The sequence below is a fragment of the Misgurnus anguillicaudatus genome, chromosome 17 (assembly GCF_027580225.2).
Source record: "Misgurnus anguillicaudatus chromosome 17, ASM2758022v2, whole genome shotgun sequence".
NCBI classification, from domain to species: domain Eukaryota; kingdom Metazoa; phylum Chordata; class Actinopteri; order Cypriniformes; family Cobitidae; genus Misgurnus; species Misgurnus anguillicaudatus.
Window position 1 is genome coordinate 34,201,470 of NC_073353.2, and position 19,635 is coordinate 34,221,104.

The following is a 19,635-nucleotide window of genomic DNA, read 5'->3' on the forward strand; positions in this document are numbered from 1 at the left end:
GATAAGACAGTGAGAATTTTCACACACTCATATGTGATATTACTTCAAATTATACTGACAAAATATTATTTAAAATACACTCACTGAAGGGATGCTTGGCAATCATGGGATCTGATCTGAGACCCTCGCCAACTCCATATCTGTTTTCAGCACTGACTCTAAAGATATATTCAGTACCCTCATGGAGACCTGTCACCCTAAAAGTGTTTGTGTTTACTGCTGAGGACACTGTGACCCACATATTTGTAATGGAATCACGTTTCTCAAGAATGTAGTTGGTAACTTCTGATCCTCCGTCATCTTTAGGAACACCCCATTTTAAGGTTGCACCATCTGCAGTCACTTCTTTGAACTTGATTGGTCCAGTTGGAATTCCTGGTTTACCAACAACTCTAACAAAAATTGTGGATTCTTTTGTTCCAGCAGCGTTGCGAAGCGTGATAGTGTATTTTGAGGCATCAGTCCTTTGGCAGTCCCGAATCAGGAGAGTTGTATTCACAGATGTAGATTCAACATACACTCTTCCTGTATCTGTGAGAGTTTCCTCTTCTCCCTTCTTCCATGTGACTACAGGGACAGGTTTTCCACTGATAGGTATCTTGAGACGGACATTGCTTCCCTCTTTTGCAATGTAGTTCAAATTCGGCAGGTCTCTTAAGTCACAGCTTGGGAGAACTAGAACAATATAGAAAGTATTTGATACAGGACATAAGATTATCAATATGCAAAATGAAAACCAAGTGTAAATTTAATAAGAATATAATATTACCATTTAAATCTTGTGCAATTACAGAGAGTTCCTTCACAGGGCCATCACCAGAATCATTTGTTGCTTTTACTCTGTATTTGTATTCCCTTCCTTCAACAAGATCTTTTGCACTATATTGCATGTTCTTTGATCTAAGAAGCTCCTTCCATTTATCTTCACCATTAAGGACCTCAAGCACGTATGCAATGATTCGGCTACCTCCATCACTGATAGGCCTTTTCCAGGAAATGGTACAAGAATCCTTGGTAACCAGCAAGGTCTTAAAGTCCATAACTGGTCCAGGTTGTTCTGAAAAGCATTATTTAGTTTATTCAGTATTAGACATAATTTGTTAAACAATCTAGTTTTTCATCATGTTATACAAAACAGAATCATGTGATGAATCAAAATAATTTTCACTCACCAGTTGCTCTGACAGCATCTGCAGTTTCACATGGCTCACCAATACCATATTCATTTTGAGCCAAAACCCTAAAACAGTAAGATCTACCGGCTTCCAATTCCTCAATCTTAAATGATGTTTTGGTAGTGGATGAAACCATCGACCATGCTTTCCTTTCAGCATCTCGTTTTTCAACAATGTAACCTTTAATTTCACTTCCACCATCAATAAGAGGTGCATCCCACATGATGGAGGCACTGTCCTTCGATGTCTCTTTTACCATTAGATTCATTGGAGGTCCAGGGGTATCTGTTAGGTGTTATAATATGTTTTAGTTATATAAAATACTTTTTATAACTATTAAAATTAATACAAAACAACCTCTTAATATAACAGAACTCACCAAGGACCTTTACAATGACTGTGTACATTTTCATTCCCGCTACACTGTCAAGGTTCAGTATGTATTTGCCTGCATCATATCGGTTTGCTCTATCAACACAAACTAATGTATCATTGTCTGTGGTCTTGATTATAATTCCTTGTCTGTCTTTAATGTTGGTGTTCATCTTGGCCCAAGTGACCCTGGGGGTTGGACGACCCTTAATTTTGGCATGAAGTTTCATTTTATTGCCAGCCATTAGGACCAAAGTGTCCTTTAGTTCTGCATCAAGCTCAGCCTCGGGAGCAACTGGAATTATACATAAAAACAATATAATTATTATAATACACACAGGCTGAAAATAGATATTATACATGCGTTACTGTTCAAGAGTTAAGAGTCACTTATTCACTTTTTCATTCAGGAATAACTGTAAACTCAAAGTACATACATTTAAACAAAATGTTAAGTTCTATAATGACAGAAACATAAATTTCTGCACATCATTTCAAATAGTCAAAAATATGCCTTCATATCAAAAGGTTTTTAGGATCATAAAAATCAATTAAAGTGACCTTTAACTTTTGAATGGTACTGTAAGATACAATTAAAAGTTATAAAGTGTATATATAATAATTTATATATTATTTATTTGTACCGAAAACATCTTTAGCAACATGTTTTTCTGGAACTTCGGAAGGCTGGCTGAATCCAATTTTATTTACAGCAGTAACACGAAGTTGGTATTCAGATTTCTCCAAGAGTCCAGTGACAACATAATGTGTATCTTGAAGGTTTTTAGGTACATTGCATCGTATCCAATCTGTAGCATCAGTTCTCTTGCATTCAACAAGGTATCCCAAAATTTCACTTCCACCATCAGTTGCAGGCTTAGTCCAAGTAAGGCTAATGGTGCTGTTGCTGGTATCTGTGACCTTGGGAGATACAGGTGGACCTGGAGGATCTGTGAGAAAGTATTTAGAGGTTAAGAGGTAATGATAAATAAACTTGCCTATTGTTAAATGCACTTATCCTATGATTGTTTTGACTGGCTTTTGATACTCACACAAAGGATCTAGAGCAGCGACAGCATCAGATGGTTCACTGGGTTTGCCAAGGCCAGCCTTATTGACAGCAATAACTCTAAACTCATACTGCACTCCCTCAAAGAGCCCTCCAACTTTAACTGTTCTTTCCATCAAGGGTTTTCTGTTGTGTCTGGTCCAGCTTATTTCCAGGGCCTCACGTTTCTCAACTATATACCCAAGGATAGGGGACTTTCCATCATCAGATGGTTCTTTCCAGCTTACAGTCATATGTTCCTTAGTGACGTTTGTAATGACTGGTGGGTCACATGCTCCAGGAGTAGCTGTAAATGACAAATTATATTACATACAGAAATGCTTTTTCCAAAAACAAAAACACAAGAACAAATGAAAGGTCTTACTGAATGGATTCTTTGCAACAACAGGCTCTGATATGATGCCATCACCAGCCCCATAACGGTTCTCTGCACGAACACGGAACTGGTATTCATGCCCCTCAATTAGTCTCTCAACAAGACATTCTGTTTTATCACCACTGATTTTAGCAGAGACCTGGGCCCAGTTAGCTCTGCTTGTCTCACGTTTATCCACAACATAATTTGTAATCGGAGAACCACCATCTGAAAGTGGAGCCTTCCAGCTCAGCTTGATTTGATCTGAAAGGACCTCGTCAAATTTGATAGAGACTGGTGGGCCAGGTATATCTGTTCAACAGAAAAGCACTATTATTTTATTGCAAATAGAAAGGATGACAATGTCACAACCCAATATTTAAGCTGATAGATAAAATAAAAGATTTATGCCATTGTACTCACCTAGAACTTTGAGTTGTATTTCTGCAGTTGTAGAACCACTTGAATTTTCTGCACGGATTTCATAGTTTCCTGTATCAAGTTTGGTAACTGCATCAAAGCTCAGATAAAAGAGGTGTCTCTTTTGAGACATTTTTAAGGCTTTATCAGCTTTCAATGCCTCTCCATTCTTGGTCCATGTAACCTTGGGCATTGGTTTGCCAAAAACTTCGGCCTCAAGACAAACATCTGACCCAGCCTTTACTGGCAACATTTTCTTCATCTGTATGGAAAGTTCTATTCTTGGAGGTACTGTAGACAAGCAAAAATGACATAAAATCAATAAACAAACAGTGCAGTGTTATGTAATCATTTAGAATAAGGTTAAATCAATCAATCAATCAATCAATTATAAAAAACAGATATATGCTTACTATTCTCTGCAGACACCAGTATAGGATCAGTGACTTCAGATGGCTTGCTAATGTTAACTGCAGTTTTGGCAATTACCCTAAACCGGTACTTTGCACCCTCTTCTAGCCCAGTTGCAGTGTACTCTTCACGAGGCACATTTTGAACACTTGTGTTGCAACGCATCCAAGTGTCCTCTGGCACCTTTAAGGTCTCAACATAGTATCCCAGTATTTTGCTTCCACCATCGTTCTTTGGCTTGGTCCAAACCAGTGAAACTGTGCTCTTAGTTACATCAAGCACCTCTGGTTTTCCAGGAGCGTCTATTATATTTAATAATTGAAACAAAATAGTGAACATAAATACATAACACACAAACATGTATTTATAAACAAAAATGTACATGCACATACCAACAGGTGTTCTTGCTGTGACAAACTCAGATTTCTTGCTAGGTTTGCCCTGTCCAGCTCGGTTTATTGCAGACACTCTGAAAGTGTATTCCAAACCTTCAATTATGCCAGCACAAGGATATTCATTTGTGCGAACAACAGAATCATTAGCCTTAACCCATAGAAGACTGTTCCTCTCTTTGCGTTCAATGTAGTATCCAGTAACTGGACTTCCACCATCAGACTCAGGCTTATCCCAAGCCACAAACATGCAGTCTTTGTTCACTTTGGTGATGCGGCAGTTCAAAGGTTCACCAGGAACATCTAAAAATTATTACATAAAGATAGTATTATATAGGGATCATTGTTTTTATAATGCACCATTGTGTAACTGAATTTCTGTGCTTCTATTTTAACTCACCAAAGGGAAATTTGGCAACCATCCTTTCAGATGTAAGGGGGTCTGAAATACCAAATCTGTTCTCAGCACGGGCACGGAAGATATATTCTTTTCCAGGAATAAGCTTTCCAATTCTGCATCCAGTTTTGCCACAGCTGGAAAGAGCACTAACCCAGTCTCCCCTGCTTACATCACACTTTTCAACCACATAATTAGTAATGATGCTACCACCATCTTCAAGAGGTTTGTTCCAAGACAGTGTGCAGGCATCAGAATCAATGTCACTGATCTCAAATGGTGGTTCAGGTGGTCCAGGAATATCTGTAAAGTAAGAATGTTTTTCAATAAATGAATTCCTGTACATGCACCTCATAATTGATGGTGTTTTAATAACAAATTATAAACTCTAACCACTGATGATGATTTTCAAGATCTGGTCAACTTTGCCAGAGCTGTTTTCGGCAACAAGGCTGTATTGACCACTGTCATGTCTTGAAACATCTTTGATGATAAGAACACACATATTCTGAGATTTATGCACAGCAAGACGGCTAGATGGGACTACATTATCTTCTCCACGTTTCCATTGGCAAGTAGGCATTGGCTTTCCAGACACAAGGGCCTCAACTCTTAGCTTTGCCCCTGCCTTCGCAGTGACAAGCTCAGGCATAATGATCTTGGGCTCCACTGTAAAAAAACACAAGATTTTTTTGGTATTTTTGTTCAATTTGGATTGATTGGCATTGATCAAAATGATGTTGATTCACAAACGTACTTAGCTGTTCCTTGATCTCATAAGCTTCTCTAGTCTCTGTGGGAAGACTGGATCCCATGGAATTTCTTGCAGCCACTCTGAAGCGATATCTTCTTCCCTCCTTAAGTCCAGCAACAGAGATGCTCAAACCTTTGACAACAGTGTATGGTGTCCATACTGCCTTTTCCTCCTTCACTTCCTCTACCTTAGGTTCAGGTGGGGGTGGAGCCACAGGCTCTTTAGTAGGCTCAGCCTCGCCCTCAACCTTTACTGGTTCCTTGGGCGGTTTAGGCATTGGTAGCTCAAGATAGTCAATAATGTACCCATCAATTTTAGCGCCACCATCCCGCAGTGGTTTTACCCAACCCACAGTTGCACTGTTCTTAGTAATTTCCAAAACATCAACCTTTTGTGGTGGGTCGGGTTTGCCTTTAGGAAGAAAAAAATATGGATCAGATTTTCCTTTTGGGAGAAAAAACATTCTACACACTTTTTAAAACAATTATTTGGCCTATGAATGCACTTACTGAGAGGATCGGAAGCCAAATAGGATTTTGGTGTAACTCTTGGAACTCCAGAACCATATTCATTAACAGCTATTACTCTAAAGTAATACTCTGTTCCTGGGACAAGATTACTAACTTTAAATGTGGTATTTTCAACATTGTTTTTCACTGTTCCCCAAGTCTTGCGGTCAACTTCTCGCTTCTCAACAATATAATGGGTGATGTTGCTGCCCCCATCACTGACAGGTGGGGACCAAGAGAGGTCACAAGATGTCGTTGTGATGTCAAAACCCTCAAGACCAACAACAGGTCCTGGTGTATCTGTTTAAAGAAAATTAAGACATTTGAATGAAAAGTTTAATGGTATAGCTATTTACATTGATTAATGCATTAAGAGCTTGAAAGAACTTGCTTACCAAGAACTTTGACATTCACAAACACTGCCTTCTCTCCAGCAGGACTTGATACAGTCAAGGAATATTTGCCTGAATCATCACGGGTAGTGTCAGAGATAACAAGGAATGTCATTGTGTCAATGACATCCACGTGGCCCCTCTGGACCACATTATCAATTCCCATTCTCTTCCATGCGACCTTGGGAGGAGGTCTGCCTCTTACTGTTGCAACTAATCTTATTGGGCATCCAGCCCTAACAGTCAAACCTTTCTTTAGTTCTGCATCCAAATCAATGTCAGGAGCCTCTGATGGTTGGAAAAACAAACATTGAATTAGAAATTAATGTTACAGGGAAGTTTACAGAGCTCTCTCGATTTATGAAAACTCACCGAAAATTTCTCTTGGTGACACAGCTTCCTGAAGATAAGTTGGGTGACTTAGGCCAACTTGGTTTTGAGCAGAAACACGGAATTCATATTCAAGCTTCTCATCTAGGCTTGTCACTGTGAATTCTGTTCCAATCAGTTGGGCAGCCACATTACACCTCTTCCAGCTTTCATCACCCTTCTTGCTTGTGCCCTTGACTCTCAACTCAACTACATATCCAATAAGAGGAGCACCTCCATCATATGTTGGCTTTGTCCATGAAAGAGTGATTGATGTTTTCGTGCTGTCAGCCACCTTTAAATTACCCACCGGGCCAGGAGGCTCTGCACATGGTTATAAAAACAGATGTTTAAAAACAGATAGACACTAAAATGTTTCTACTAATCTTAAAAACCTTTTAATCAGAAATGTTTTTTTAATCAGAAAACTTTTTAATCATATGCTTAATATTTTAAATATTTGTTAAAATAACGACGGGACATACCAATTGGATCTCTTGCTGTCAGTGATCTAGATGGTTTGCTTGCATCGCCAACTCCAATTTCATTTTCAGCCTTAACACGGAACTGGTAATTATGATTGGGCAATAACCCTGAAACAGTCATTTGTGTTCCTGCAGTTGGGGACTTGGAAACTGGTGCCCACCGAATGGCATGCTCTTCTTTTTTCTCAAGAATATAGCCAGTAATGGGCTTTCCACCATCATTATCAGGCGCGCACCACATAACAACCATGGCATCTTTTGTAATTTTGGTCACTTCTGGAGCATCTGGTGCATCTGGTCTGCTAAATTGGGTCCTTGCAACAAAGGACTCAGTTTCTACAGCAGGGCCAGCCCCCATTTTGTTCTCAGCTCTCACTCTGAATTTATATTCATTTCCTTCAATAAGGCGAGTAACTTTAGCCGAGTTAGTTACAACAGCTGATGAATAAATTGACCACACCCCTCTCTTTGTCTCACATTTCTCTATAATGTAGTTATAGATCTCACATCCACCATCATCTTCTGGGATCTCCCATGTAAGCTTGCATCTGTCCACAGAGATGTCTGAGACCTTCAGGTTTTGAATAGGACCTGGTCTATCAAGGACATTTACCTTGGCCTCAGCAGAGCAGGTTCCAGCAGCATTTGTTGCTGTGATTATGTACTTTCCGGTATCTCCACGTTTTGAATTTGTGAGGAGTAATTTTGTAAAGTTGGTGGCAGTTTCAATTTGCACTCTTGGGCTTTTGTGGATATCTCCGGTGTAATTCTCTTTAGACCATTTTATATCAGGCTGGGGTTTACCTTTAACCTCTGCCTCAATTGGAATGGCCTCTCCAGCTTTAACAATAAGAGTTCCCAAAAGTTTGACTTTTAGCTCTGGCTGTACAAGTTCCTCCTTTACAAGAACTTCAGCTGTTGTCACCCAGTTGCTCTCTCCTGCCTCATTCTTTGTTTGAACTCTAAACTGATAAATTTTATTCTCAATACATCTGTCAGCCATAAAATATGTTTCTTTTATGGCACCTTTGTGCAGTCTTTCCCATTCATCTGCTTCTTTGGGTTTCTTCTCAATATGGTAAGCAAGATTACGACTGCCACCATCATTTTCCGGCTTTTTCCATTTAAGGAAGACAAACGTCTTCCCGATTTCAGTAATATGGAAGTTTTCTGGCTCACCAGGCTTCTCTACTGGATCAACTGCAAGGACTGGTGTTTTTGTTTCAGTAGGAGGACCAGCACCAATTTTATTCTCTGCACTCACACGGAAGAAATATTCACAATTCTCAACAAGTGGTGCTTTAATAAGACGTTTGGTGCAGTCAGATGAAACAACTGTCCATGTCCTTTGACTAGGTTGTCGGCACTCAATAATATAATTGGTAATTTCAGTGCCACCATTATCATCTGGATTTTCCCAAGACACCATACATGAGTCTTTAGTCGCATAAGCAACCTTCAAGTTCTGACAAGCTCCAGGAATATCAAGCACATTGACAATAATTGTAGCTTGTGCTTGACCACTGCTATTCTTTGCTTGAATTGCATATTTTCCATAATCAGCTCTAACAGCATCCTGAATGACCAGCTCTGCAAGAGGAAAGTTATTGTTCATCTCAGTACGCTTATCTCTGCCCAAGACTCTTGCATCTTTAGTCCAAGTGATTTCAGGATCAGGTCTGCCCTTGACACGGGTCACAAGGTTAATGATCTGCCCTGCTCTAACTGTAAGAAGGTCACGACAAGCGACATCAACGGTTACTTCAGGGGGAACAAGGATGTCCTTGGCAAGCACAGTTTCTGTGAGTTCTCTTGGCTCACCATCTCCAACCTTGTTTGATGCTCTAATGCGGAATCTGTACTCTATGCCTTCAGTAAGTCCAGGTACTCTAAATGCACAAGTCTTAATAAGATCCTTATTTACTCTATCCCACTGTGCTGACCCTGATTTCTGGATTTCCACAACATAGCCAAGGATGGGGCTGCCTCCATCTCTGGAAGGTTTGCTCCATACCAAATCTGCATATGACTTGCTCCAGTCCTTCAGCCTAATGTTACTTGGAGGTCCTGGAGGAGTAATTGGCCGCTTAGCCTTTACTGGGTCTGATGGATATGATGGTTCACTTATGCCAGCAACGTTTTCTGCAAAGATTCTAAATTCATAGGTGTTACCCTCAAACAGACCACAGATCCTGTATCTTACATCCAAGACTGGCGTTTTATTGACACGAATCCATTTGCCAGTCATCTCCCTGCGTTCAACGATATAGCCGCTTACAGGGCTTCCACCATCGGTTTCTGGTTCAGTCCATGAAGCTGTTACAGCATTTTCAGTTATATCAGAACATGTCGGTCGGCCAGGAGGTCCTGGTGGATCAAACATATGCTTAGCAACAGTTGGAGGACTTTCAAGGGCAGCACCAATGCCAACCTTGTTCTCAGCACGTATGCGTACAATATATTCACGTCCCTTTTCCAAACGTGGCACTTTGGCAGTTGTACTGGTGCTTCCAGAACTCACAACTGACCATGGTTCCCAAGGCTTCTTCACATCCTTCTTTTCTACAATATAGTTCATCAAAGGTGTTCCACCGTCATCTTTGGGTGCACGCCACTGGATTGTCATATGATCAGGAGTAACCTCAAGGATATTTACTGGACCAACTGGCGCAGACGGAACATCAAGAACTGTGACATGCAGAGCAACCGACTTGCTGCCTGCAGGGTTTGACACAGTAAGAACATACTCTCCACTGTCAGTCCTGACACATTCGCTAATATTCAAAATAGTTGAATTTCCTTTTGTATCGATTTTAAATTTGCCCTCAGTTTTAAGCTCATTTCCATCACTTAGCCACTTGGGTGTTGGAGTTGGGATTCCAATCATGACTGCTGGGAGAGTGATTGTGCTGCCAGCCTTCACAACAAGACCTTCAATAAGTTTCACATCAACTTCAATAGATGGAGCCACTGAAAAAGAAGTAAACACAATAAATGTACTGATTTATTCATTTAAACTACTTCAAACATTTTAATAAAGTAAGTCTTACATGTTTTCTCCTGGCAAGTAATTGGTATACTGGTGTCTGGTCGGCTAATGCCTATAGCATTTTGTGCTTTTACACGGAATCTGTAGGTTTTTCCCTCTTTAAGTCCAGTGACATGGCAAAGGGGATTGCTGACAGTCTTGAAGTTGACCCAGTCTGTGGCACCTTCCTCTTGATGTTCAACAATAAACCCAGTGATCTCGCTTCCACCTGTGCGATCAGGCCACTCCCACTCGAGCCATACTTCGGTTTTCTCTGCATCCACATGATGCAGATTCTTGGGTGGACCAGGGGGATCTTTGAGTAAAAAAGGTAAATTATTTATAAAAATAAATCATAAAATAGCAAAAAATCTTACAAAATTACAACACGTTTCATACTTACAGAGAGGATCAACTGCTTTGATGGGTTTCGTGGTTTCAACGAATGCACTCCTGCCAAACTGATTCTCAGCTGCCACTCTGAAGAGATACTGTATTCCCTCCATTAGATACAGAGCCATGAGGCTAAGCTTTTTAGATGCAGCACAAACCGGAACCCAGTTCTCACTGGCTACATCTTTCTTTTGCACAACATAATGGGATATCACAGCCCCACCATCATCTTCTGGCTTCTTCCATGTCAGATAACATGACTCACTTGTAATTTCAGAGATAGCTAGATTCCTTGGAGGTTTAGGTTTATCTAGGTCAAAAGAAAAAGTGTTTATTGGAGAACTACAATAGATATTGCCTAAATTATACATTTTGCCTGGAACATTATGGTTTTTAAAGTGCAAAACATATACATACCAAGTGTGAGGACAGTGCATGTAGCAGATTTTGATCCAGCTGCATTTTGAATTGTGATGGTGTAATTGCCAGAGTCAGCACGGGTACATTTCTTAATGTGAAGTTTGCTTCCACTCGCGGTGACCTCTAGGAGACAATGAGCAGGAACTTCACCATCATTCTTCTTCCATGAAACAGTGGGAATTGGCATGCCCTTAATTTTAGCACTCAGTGTAATATCCGTTCCAACCATGGCAAGGTGGTCACGTGCCATGTTAGCATCTAGCAGCAACTCTGGCTCCTCTGCATGACAGAATTTCAAGATAGAAATTTTAAATATTATACTCAAACTTAATTAATTTTATGTAGACAATTAACTTTCAGCAGGTCAGCAAAATAGTACTAGTAAAAATGTTTACATGTTATCGTATATCACATTAAGTTTACAGCTACTTTACAATGCCACTGTTACCTAGTCTGTCATGAACTTTCACTGGTTCCTTAACATAAGCAGGATCAGATTTTCCAGCAGCATTCACAGCCATAATTCTGAACCTGAACTCTCCACCCTCTGGTAGTTTTGTCACAACAAAGTTAGTGTCAGGGCATGATTCAGGAGTTTCATTTGCTTGGATCCAATCGATTGCACCAGGCTTCTGATACTCAATTAAGTAACCAAGGATTTTGCCTTTGCCATCATGCCGTGGGACACGCCATGAAAGACTCACAGAATCTTTAGTCTTGTCGACAGCCTCAGGCAAAACAGGTGGGCTTGGCCGAACTATTGAAGGATAAGACAGTGAGGTGAATTAAGTAAAAGAATTATGAATAGTGATATGCATTAAGTGCATCAAATGATAAAGACTTACCAACAGGATCCTTAGCAAGAATAGGCTTTGATGGAGGGCTTGGATCTCCAATGCCCAATTCATTTTCTGCCATTACACGGAATTCATATTCACAACCTTCAACGAGATCTTGTACCCTATACTGGGTAGCAGGGTAAATTGGATCTCTGGTTGCACGAGACCATCTCTTAGATGAGGGCTCCTTTTTCTCCAAGATATAGTTAGTGATGGGCTTTCCACCATCACGAGGACGGTTCCAAATCACCAGTGCTGAATCATGGTAAACATCTTTGACTGTGGGTTGCTCAGGTGCTTCAGGTACCCCTGTAATTATGTAACAGCACAGCAAATTAAGAACAAAAAAATGCTGCATAAATGTTCAAAGGGATTACTATTATTGTGTTTTTACGTACTAAACATATCTTTAGCTTTCATCTCCTCTGACTCCAGTGGGTCACTTATGCCATACATGTTCTCAGCACTAACTCGCATGATGTATTCACGTCCCTCTACAAGCTTGGGCACTTTGCAAAAGGTCTTTGTTGTTGCAGATGTTACAGTTGTCCACATATCTCTGTTGACATCACGCTTCTCAATAATGTAGTTAGAAATTTCAGATCCACCATCATCAAGAGGTGGCTTCCAGGAAATGACCATGTGATCTCTGTGAACATCTTCAAAGACCACTGGGCCCTCAGGAGGCAATGGACGATCTAAAAAAACATACACACAATATTCATACATGAAATAGATTCCTTGTATTTTGTAGTTCAATATAACAAGTTTTAAAGGTGCCGTAGAATGTAAAACTGTATTTACCACCTTCTTATGTAAACCTTGTGCATGAAAAAGACCGCTAGAAAATAGGCTAATCTCAACATAACACCAACTGTGACGCTACAGTTGTGATGTAGGCCCCAACATTAAATTACATATTAAATTAAGTACAATGTTGTAACAATGCTTAAAAAAATAACAGAGTTGTGACTGCTAAGTTAGCGCTATATGCTGGTTAATGCTATATGCTAGCATTTATAAGCTGAAGTTCTACTATTGACGTTACAGTTACGTTTTGCAGTCCATACTAAAAAAACACAAACTTTCCACTTGGAAACGTCAATTTCCAATCTTCGAATAATTCATTATTAATCACAATTTGTATCTACATCTCATACATGCTCAAACATATGGAAAGAGCTACGGAAATGAGCTGCTCTGAGAAACAGCCTATCAGAACAGAGCTTAACTTAATTATTCATGATCCTTTTAAATAAGGTAATAATACAACATTTCACTCTGGGGACAAATTCCAGGGTCTTAAAAGGAAATGTAAAACTATCTCTGGATATTTTCGGCACTTAAAAAAGTATGTAGGTATCAGAGAACAATGTAACATATTGTATCAATACATTCTTTGGCACCTTTAACATTTTTCCAATTTTCTGCATTTGCAGACAGTTAAAGAAAGTTACATGGGTTGGGAACAACATAATTATGATAGAAGTGTCATTCAAGAGTGAACTGTATCTTTAAGGGGACTTACCAACTACTGTAATATTACAAATGCCCTTACGAGCACCAGTGCAGTTTTCAACCGTCACACAGTATTTGCCACTGTGTTCACGTTTAGCTTTGATAATACCCAAGCACATTGTGGTAAGGGTATTTTTGAACTGGATGTGACTGTCTGCTTTCAATTCCTTGTCATCTCTAGACCAAGTGACAGATGGAGCTGGTTTTCCAGTGTAGCGGCCAAGGAGTGCAAAACTTTCACCAACACGCACAATAACCTTGTCACGGAAGTCCAGTTCAATTGTAGGGGGCTCTGAAATTGGAAATCGAAAATTTCATAAGGAATATCATCACTACATACTGCAATGACAAGCGGGTGACCAGTGACCCATAGGTTGATTTACATGCTATGTAAAGTATATTTTGACTGTAAAAATTTAAACACATTTATCATTTGGAAGCTCAAGCACTGAAGATTCAATATCTAAACAATATTTAACCATAATGATTCAATAGCAATTTGTTACTTGTGTCAGAAGTGAACGTCAAAACAAGCTAAAATTTAAAGGTCATTTGGAGTCTCCAACTGGCTTTAAAAATCATGTTTTGTGGAAATATTTGCTCACTTTAATCTATATTTAGGTATTTTATTGTCTGTACTAATTTAGTAAATTTCAACTTTTGGACAAAACATTGTATCAATTTTTTATCATCAAATCAAAATGTACTGAACCCACTGAACTAAAGATTTAATTGTTTTAATAACTAGAAAAGCTTCACTTACCAAGTTCATCTCTACATGTTATTGCCTTTGTGGAGAAGGATGGCTTGCCCTGACCAACTTCATTCACTGCACTGACACGGAATTCATAGCTGTCACCTTCACGAAGACCATCATAAGTGAATCGCCGATCCATTAATTTGTCTTTGGTCAGTCTGACAAACTTGTCTTTTCCGATCATGCGAGCTTCAATAATGTAGGATATGACCTCAGATCCTCCATCATATCTAGGTGGTTTCCAGGTCAAACTAATATAGTCTTTTGTAACGGTAGTAACTTCAAGGTCTTCTGGTCGCTCTGGAACATCTGGTCAAAGAAGTCACATGATTATTAGTTAACACAAATTCAGAAAATTTTATTGGTGCATTGCATGTTCTAAATGTTGGGAGCTCATTCCAAATAAAAAGTAGTCAGCAAACTTACTTATACGATCTCTGACCACAACTTCACATGTTGTTTGGCGGAACGGACCGACTCCAACTGCATTTTCAGCTGCAACTCTGAAGAAGTATGCCTTTTTCAGCACCAGATTGTTTACGATAGCATTCTGTCTGCCAGCTGTGTAGGAGCAAGCTGTCCAAGCCTTGCGCTCAGCTTCACGCTTCTCAATAATGTAGTTAGAGATGGCAGTTCCACCATCATCCTCTGGGAAGAACCAGTTTAGCTTAAGTGAATCACTTGTTAGATTCTCTGCGGTAAAAGGTGCTCCCACTGGACCGGGGACATCTGTGGAAAAAAATAGGAAACTGTGACATAAGGTTTTGAAATAATGCATCAGCCATTTGCATTATCTGAAAATACTTACCGAGTACATCAACAATAACCGATTTCTTCACCTCTCCTCCATCGTTTTTGGCAGTTATTGTATAAACACCTTGATGCTTCCTATTGCAGTCCTTGATTACCATTGAGCAGCTGATGTAGGTGGTTTCAATCACAGCTTCTGCTGGGACAGGACCTTGATCTCTGTTCCATGTTATCACAGGTGGAGGTAGGCCTGACACGTAAGCCAGGAGACGAATAACACCTCCGGCATGAACAATCATTCTCTCCTTTACAGAGATGTCTAGCTCAAGCACAGGGGTAACTGAAAAAAGACAAACGTTTTAACTGTGGTCAAGGAGTTTTCACACAAGCAATGAAACCATCTACAGGTTGAACTTTTAAGACTTACTTATGTGGTCCTTCATTTCAAGAGCATCTGCAATTTCACCTGGTTCACTCAGACCAGCAGCATTGAATGCCACAACTCTGAATTTATAAAAGGCATTTGGTGTCAATCCAGTTACCACAAATTTGGTTCCTCTAACCTCCTTGTCTTTAGCCTGAAACAAAATGTAAACATCTTGTAGCATAATAAAAACAAAAAATTCTGTTATCTACAATTCAAATAAGCTATACATTTGTATCAATATGTCAGTTTGTGTATTCCATTGTAAGTGTGGATTTGATTCCTGAGTGGTCTATCGAATAAGCTACAGAAACATGCAACAAAGATTACAATTTAACATTCTTGCAGTATGCAGAAAGGTTCAACAAACCTTAACCCAGGCTTCTGTACCCTCTTCTTTGTATTCAACAAAGTAGCCCATTATCTTAGAGCCTCCATCCTTCAGAGGTGGAATCCATTCCAAATCTACAGTCGACCTAGTCCAGTCTGTGACTTTGGGGGTTGGGGGAGAAGGAGGAGCTACAAGAAAACCAATTTGACGTAGTGTGAGATTTCTTTCACTTACAAAGTCATGCTACTGATTCTTTAGCTGTAGTACTTCCTACCTATTGGATCTCTGGCAAATGTTGGGTCAGATGGCGGACTTGGAGGTCCACATCCTGCTATGTTAATTGCTGTCACACGGAATAGATACTGAGATCCCTCAATGAGTCCTGTGACAGTGTGGGACACACCAAGTGGCATGGGCCTAATTGGATCACGAGTTACTCTGTTCCAGCGTTTAGATGTTGTTTCTTTGCGTTCAAGCCAGTAGCCTGTTATCGGAGAACCTCCGTCTGTGTCTGGCTCTTCCCAGTTCACAGTCATGGAGTCCATGGTGATGCTAGAAAGCGTGGGCTTTTCACATGGGCCAGGTGGCACTGCAAAAAAATCATGAGATACAAAATATTCAAGTGAAATTAAGATTAAAAATGTTACAAAATTAACTCAACATAATATTTGTGATGAGTACGTACATAAAACATCTCTGGCTACTTCAGGTTCACTGTCAAGAGGATCACCAACACCATATTTGTTCTGAGCCCTAATTCTGAAAATATACTCATGGCCTGGCATCAAACCCTCGATCGTGTAAAGTCGCTCTTTGGGTTCACTAGTGACAGGAATCCAAGTTTTCCTGTTGGCAACACGTCTCTCAATAGTGTAGTTTGTAATTTTGGAGCCACCATCATCTGTAGGAGGCAGCCATGAAAGCGTTATCTGTTCACCACGAATTTCCTCAAACTTGATTGGTCCAGATGGAGGCCCAGGACGTCCTGTTTGAAAAACAACATTTGGTTTGTAATAAAAACAACATCTATGTCTTGGTTAAAGTACTTTTCCATGAAACAATTACTTTTAACTAAAAACTTACCTAGAACATTAAGCCTCATTTCCTTAGAAACTGTACCAAGGTTGTTGCTAGCAGTAAGAGTGTAGAGGCTTGTATCTGAGCGTTTGCCTTGCTGGATCAGCAGGGTGCAGCTATCATCAGACACAAGCTTGTTAATGTGTTCATCATACACAATATCAACCTTTCTATCACCCTTGTGGGGCGGAGCTTTCTGCCATGTGAGTGTTGGGAATGGACAGCCCTTAAGCTTGGCAACAATATGAATGTTTGTTCCCTGTTCAACCTCCATAAACTCTGGAAGTTCAATTGATGGTGCCCCTAAAAACGAGAAAGTGAAAGATAAGTTGGTGCACTGCTCATTACTCTCAAATTTACTGAATTATTTTGATATGCAACTTTGTACGCACTGCTCTGATCCTTAATAACAATGGGTCCAGCTGTTGAAGATGGTCTACTTGCACCAGCCTCATTCACAGCCTTGACACGGAATTCATATTCGGCACCCTCGTTGAGGTCCTCCACTTTGAAAGTGGTGGCCTCAATTTCACGGCGATTGCACTGTCTCCAGGACTCCTGTTGGTTTCCACTGCTGTCCCACCAAAGACGTTCCACATTGTAGTGAGTCACAGGTGATCCACCATCATTTCTCGGTGGCTTCCATGTCAGAGTCACAATGCCCTTCGAAACATCAACGATTTTGACTCTTGTGGGAGGATCAGGAGGATCTGCAGTGTACAGCAATTGGAAGAGTCAGATTAAACTTTTTACCATTTTTAATGACTTAGTGATTTACAAAGTAAACTTACGGATAGGATCACTGGCTCTAGTCCGTTGAATTGTTGCTATATGAGGTCCCAAACCGAATTTATTCTCAGCTCGTACGCGGAAAAAATATTCTTGTCCCTCAAAGAGGTCTGGCACAAGCAAGGACTGATTAGGACAAGAAGGATTGACCTTTGTCCAGGCCTTTCCTTCCACTGTCTTTTTCTCAATGAAGTAGCTCTTGATTCTGTCACCACCATCACAATCTGGAGGTTTCCATGTTAACCTACATGTTCCACGAGTGATGTCACTGACTTTGAGATCTTTAGGAGGCCCAGGTAGATCTAAACAAAAGCAGAATAATTTGCATTTATTTAAATGCATACTCCTTGTTTCTCTGTTATTTAATATTATTATGATTTCAGCTTGACCATTTCAAGATCACAAGATTTCAAGATTTAATTCTACTTACCAAGCACAGTTACATGCACTTTAGCAACTTTGGTACCAGCTTGGTTGTTGGCAGTGATAATGTATCGTCCAGAGTGGTTTAATTTACTCACAGGGATTGTTACTACTGATCTTGTATCAGTGGATGAAATCTGTAAAATAAAAAAGTTTTATAACTTATAAAAGTTGTTGTTGTTTTTATACCACGTTGAGCTGAAGACATTTTTCCACCCTGGTGGACAATAAAGATAACCTAATTTAACTTAACCATATGCGTACTCTTACCTCTGAATCCTTGGGCAGGGTGTGTCGCTCATTCTTTTTCTCTGTTGGGGCAGCTCCATCAAACTCCCATGTGACATTTGGAATGGGTCTACCTGTGATGGTGGCTGGAATCTTGATGGTTGTTCCAGCATGACAATTCAGAAGCTCATTAGCTGTGACTTCCAGGGTTATGATCGGTTCCTCTGTAAAAGTGTCAAGCAACACATTGTTTAATCATTCTGAAGACATGTGCTACACTTTAATCATAAAATATATATTATGATGACATATACGAACATGTTAAACTTACCCACAATGTCCTGTACAATGATATCGGAAGTTCTAGGACTTGGTTCAGATTCACCAGAATCATTGACAGCAACAATTCTGAACCTGATTTTCTTATTCTCTTTAAGCTCTGGCACTGTGTATGTATTGGTGAGGATCAGCTTGTCCGGTGTATTTATTCTTCTCCAATCATATGACCCTTCATCTTGAACTTCAACAATGTAACCCTTGACTGGACAACCTCCGTCTTTTTCCGGTGGAGTCCAGGAAAGAGACACGCTGCTTGTGGTTTTGTCTGTTACTACAGGTGCTGCTGGTGGACCTGGAGGGTCTGTAAGTAACATTTAGGGGTTTAAATGTCTATTAGGAACTAGAATTAATAAAGGCATGCTATCAAATAGGACACTTATAGGTTACTCACTTCTTGGATCAATTGCAAACACACACTCTGTTGCTTCACTTGGAGGTCCGATTCCAGCTGCATTCTGAGCCATTACACGGAACTGGTACTCGATACCATCAATAAGGTGGAGAACATTGTATTCCAGACCCTTGATTGCTGGTTTTGTTGTTGATGCTCTATTAATCCTACTCCAGTAGACAGCTCCCCTCTCTCTTTTTTCAATCCAATAACCTTGTATGGTTGAGCCACCGTTGTCTGCTGGAGGCTCCCATGTCACCAGCATGGATGAGCGGGTGTGACTGACAATTCTTGGCCTCAAGGGTGGGCCAGGAAGGCCAAATGGATCTTTGAGTACAACCTTTTCTGATTCGCAACCATCACTGACTCCGTACTTGTTCTCAGCTTTGATCTGGAACTGGTATGTACTGTAGGCTTCCAACTTGTACACCTTCAGAAGGAGAATGCATAAATACACATTTAGACCATACATATATAGGCATATATCATATTTACTCTATAAATATAATAAATAAGTGTATATATAATAAAACTAACCGCATATCGTCTGTCAATGACACAGCATGTTATCTGTTCCCAGTCAGTCTTCTTTTTGCTGGCATCCCTCTTCTCAATAATGTAGTTAAGAAGCTCGCTTCCACCATTGTCCTCTGGAGCATCCCAGGTAAGGTAGCAAGACTCAGCTTTGATATCAGAGACCACAATATTCCTTGGTGGCATTGGGCGATCTAAAGAATAAGCATTTAAAAGATATGAAACTATATCAGTTTATGCAGATGAGTAATTAAATGTGAAAAGTAGTGTCTAGTTTGTATAACTCTATGAATA

At 40.0% G+C, this 19,635-nt stretch overlaps 1 protein-coding gene and 1 long non-coding RNA gene across 2 annotated transcripts in view; one reads left to right on the forward strand and one right to left on the reverse strand.

Annotated features, from left to right (window-relative positions):
* LOC129451665 (uncharacterized) overlaps positions 1-19,635 on the forward strand; it is a 197,740-nt gene that overhangs the window by 109,325 nt on the left and 68,780 nt on the right. The window lies entirely within an intron of this gene.
* The window catches only part of LOC129451648 (titin), a 142,767-nt gene that overhangs the window by 45,769 nt on the left and 77,363 nt on the right, over positions 1-19,635 (reverse strand). The window contains 39 exon segments of the mRNA XM_073854671.1: positions 85-675; positions 770-1,057; positions 1,173-1,460; positions 1,555-1,842; positions 2,192-2,497; positions 2,600-2,902; positions 2,981-3,283; positions 3,395-3,682; positions 3,805-4,104; positions 4,195-4,497; positions 4,595-4,894; positions 4,985-5,260; positions 5,349-5,756; positions 5,855-6,154; positions 6,250-6,534; positions 6,619-6,939; positions 7,101-10,070; positions 10,151-10,444; positions 10,532-10,831; positions 10,939-11,220; positions 11,390-11,698; positions 11,787-12,089; positions 12,179-12,478; positions 13,309-13,590; positions 14,062-14,364; positions 14,482-14,784; positions 14,864-15,145; positions 15,233-15,383; positions 15,600-15,748; positions 15,835-16,149; positions 16,246-16,545; positions 16,644-16,940; positions 17,030-17,347; positions 17,429-17,728; positions 17,857-17,986; positions 18,120-18,301; positions 18,409-18,717; positions 18,808-19,237; positions 19,345-19,535. Coding sequence (XP_073710772.1) covers positions 85-675; positions 770-1,057; positions 1,173-1,460; positions 1,555-1,842; positions 2,192-2,497; positions 2,600-2,902; positions 2,981-3,283; positions 3,395-3,682; positions 3,805-4,104; positions 4,195-4,497; positions 4,595-4,894; positions 4,985-5,260; positions 5,349-5,756; positions 5,855-6,154; positions 6,250-6,534; positions 6,619-6,939; positions 7,101-10,070; positions 10,151-10,444; positions 10,532-10,831; positions 10,939-11,220; positions 11,390-11,698; positions 11,787-12,089; positions 12,179-12,478; positions 13,309-13,590; positions 14,062-14,364; positions 14,482-14,784; positions 14,864-15,145; positions 15,233-15,383; positions 15,600-15,748; positions 15,835-16,149; positions 16,246-16,545; positions 16,644-16,940; positions 17,030-17,347; positions 17,429-17,728; positions 17,857-17,986; positions 18,120-18,301; positions 18,409-18,717; positions 18,808-19,237; positions 19,345-19,535 — 14,148 coding nt within the window.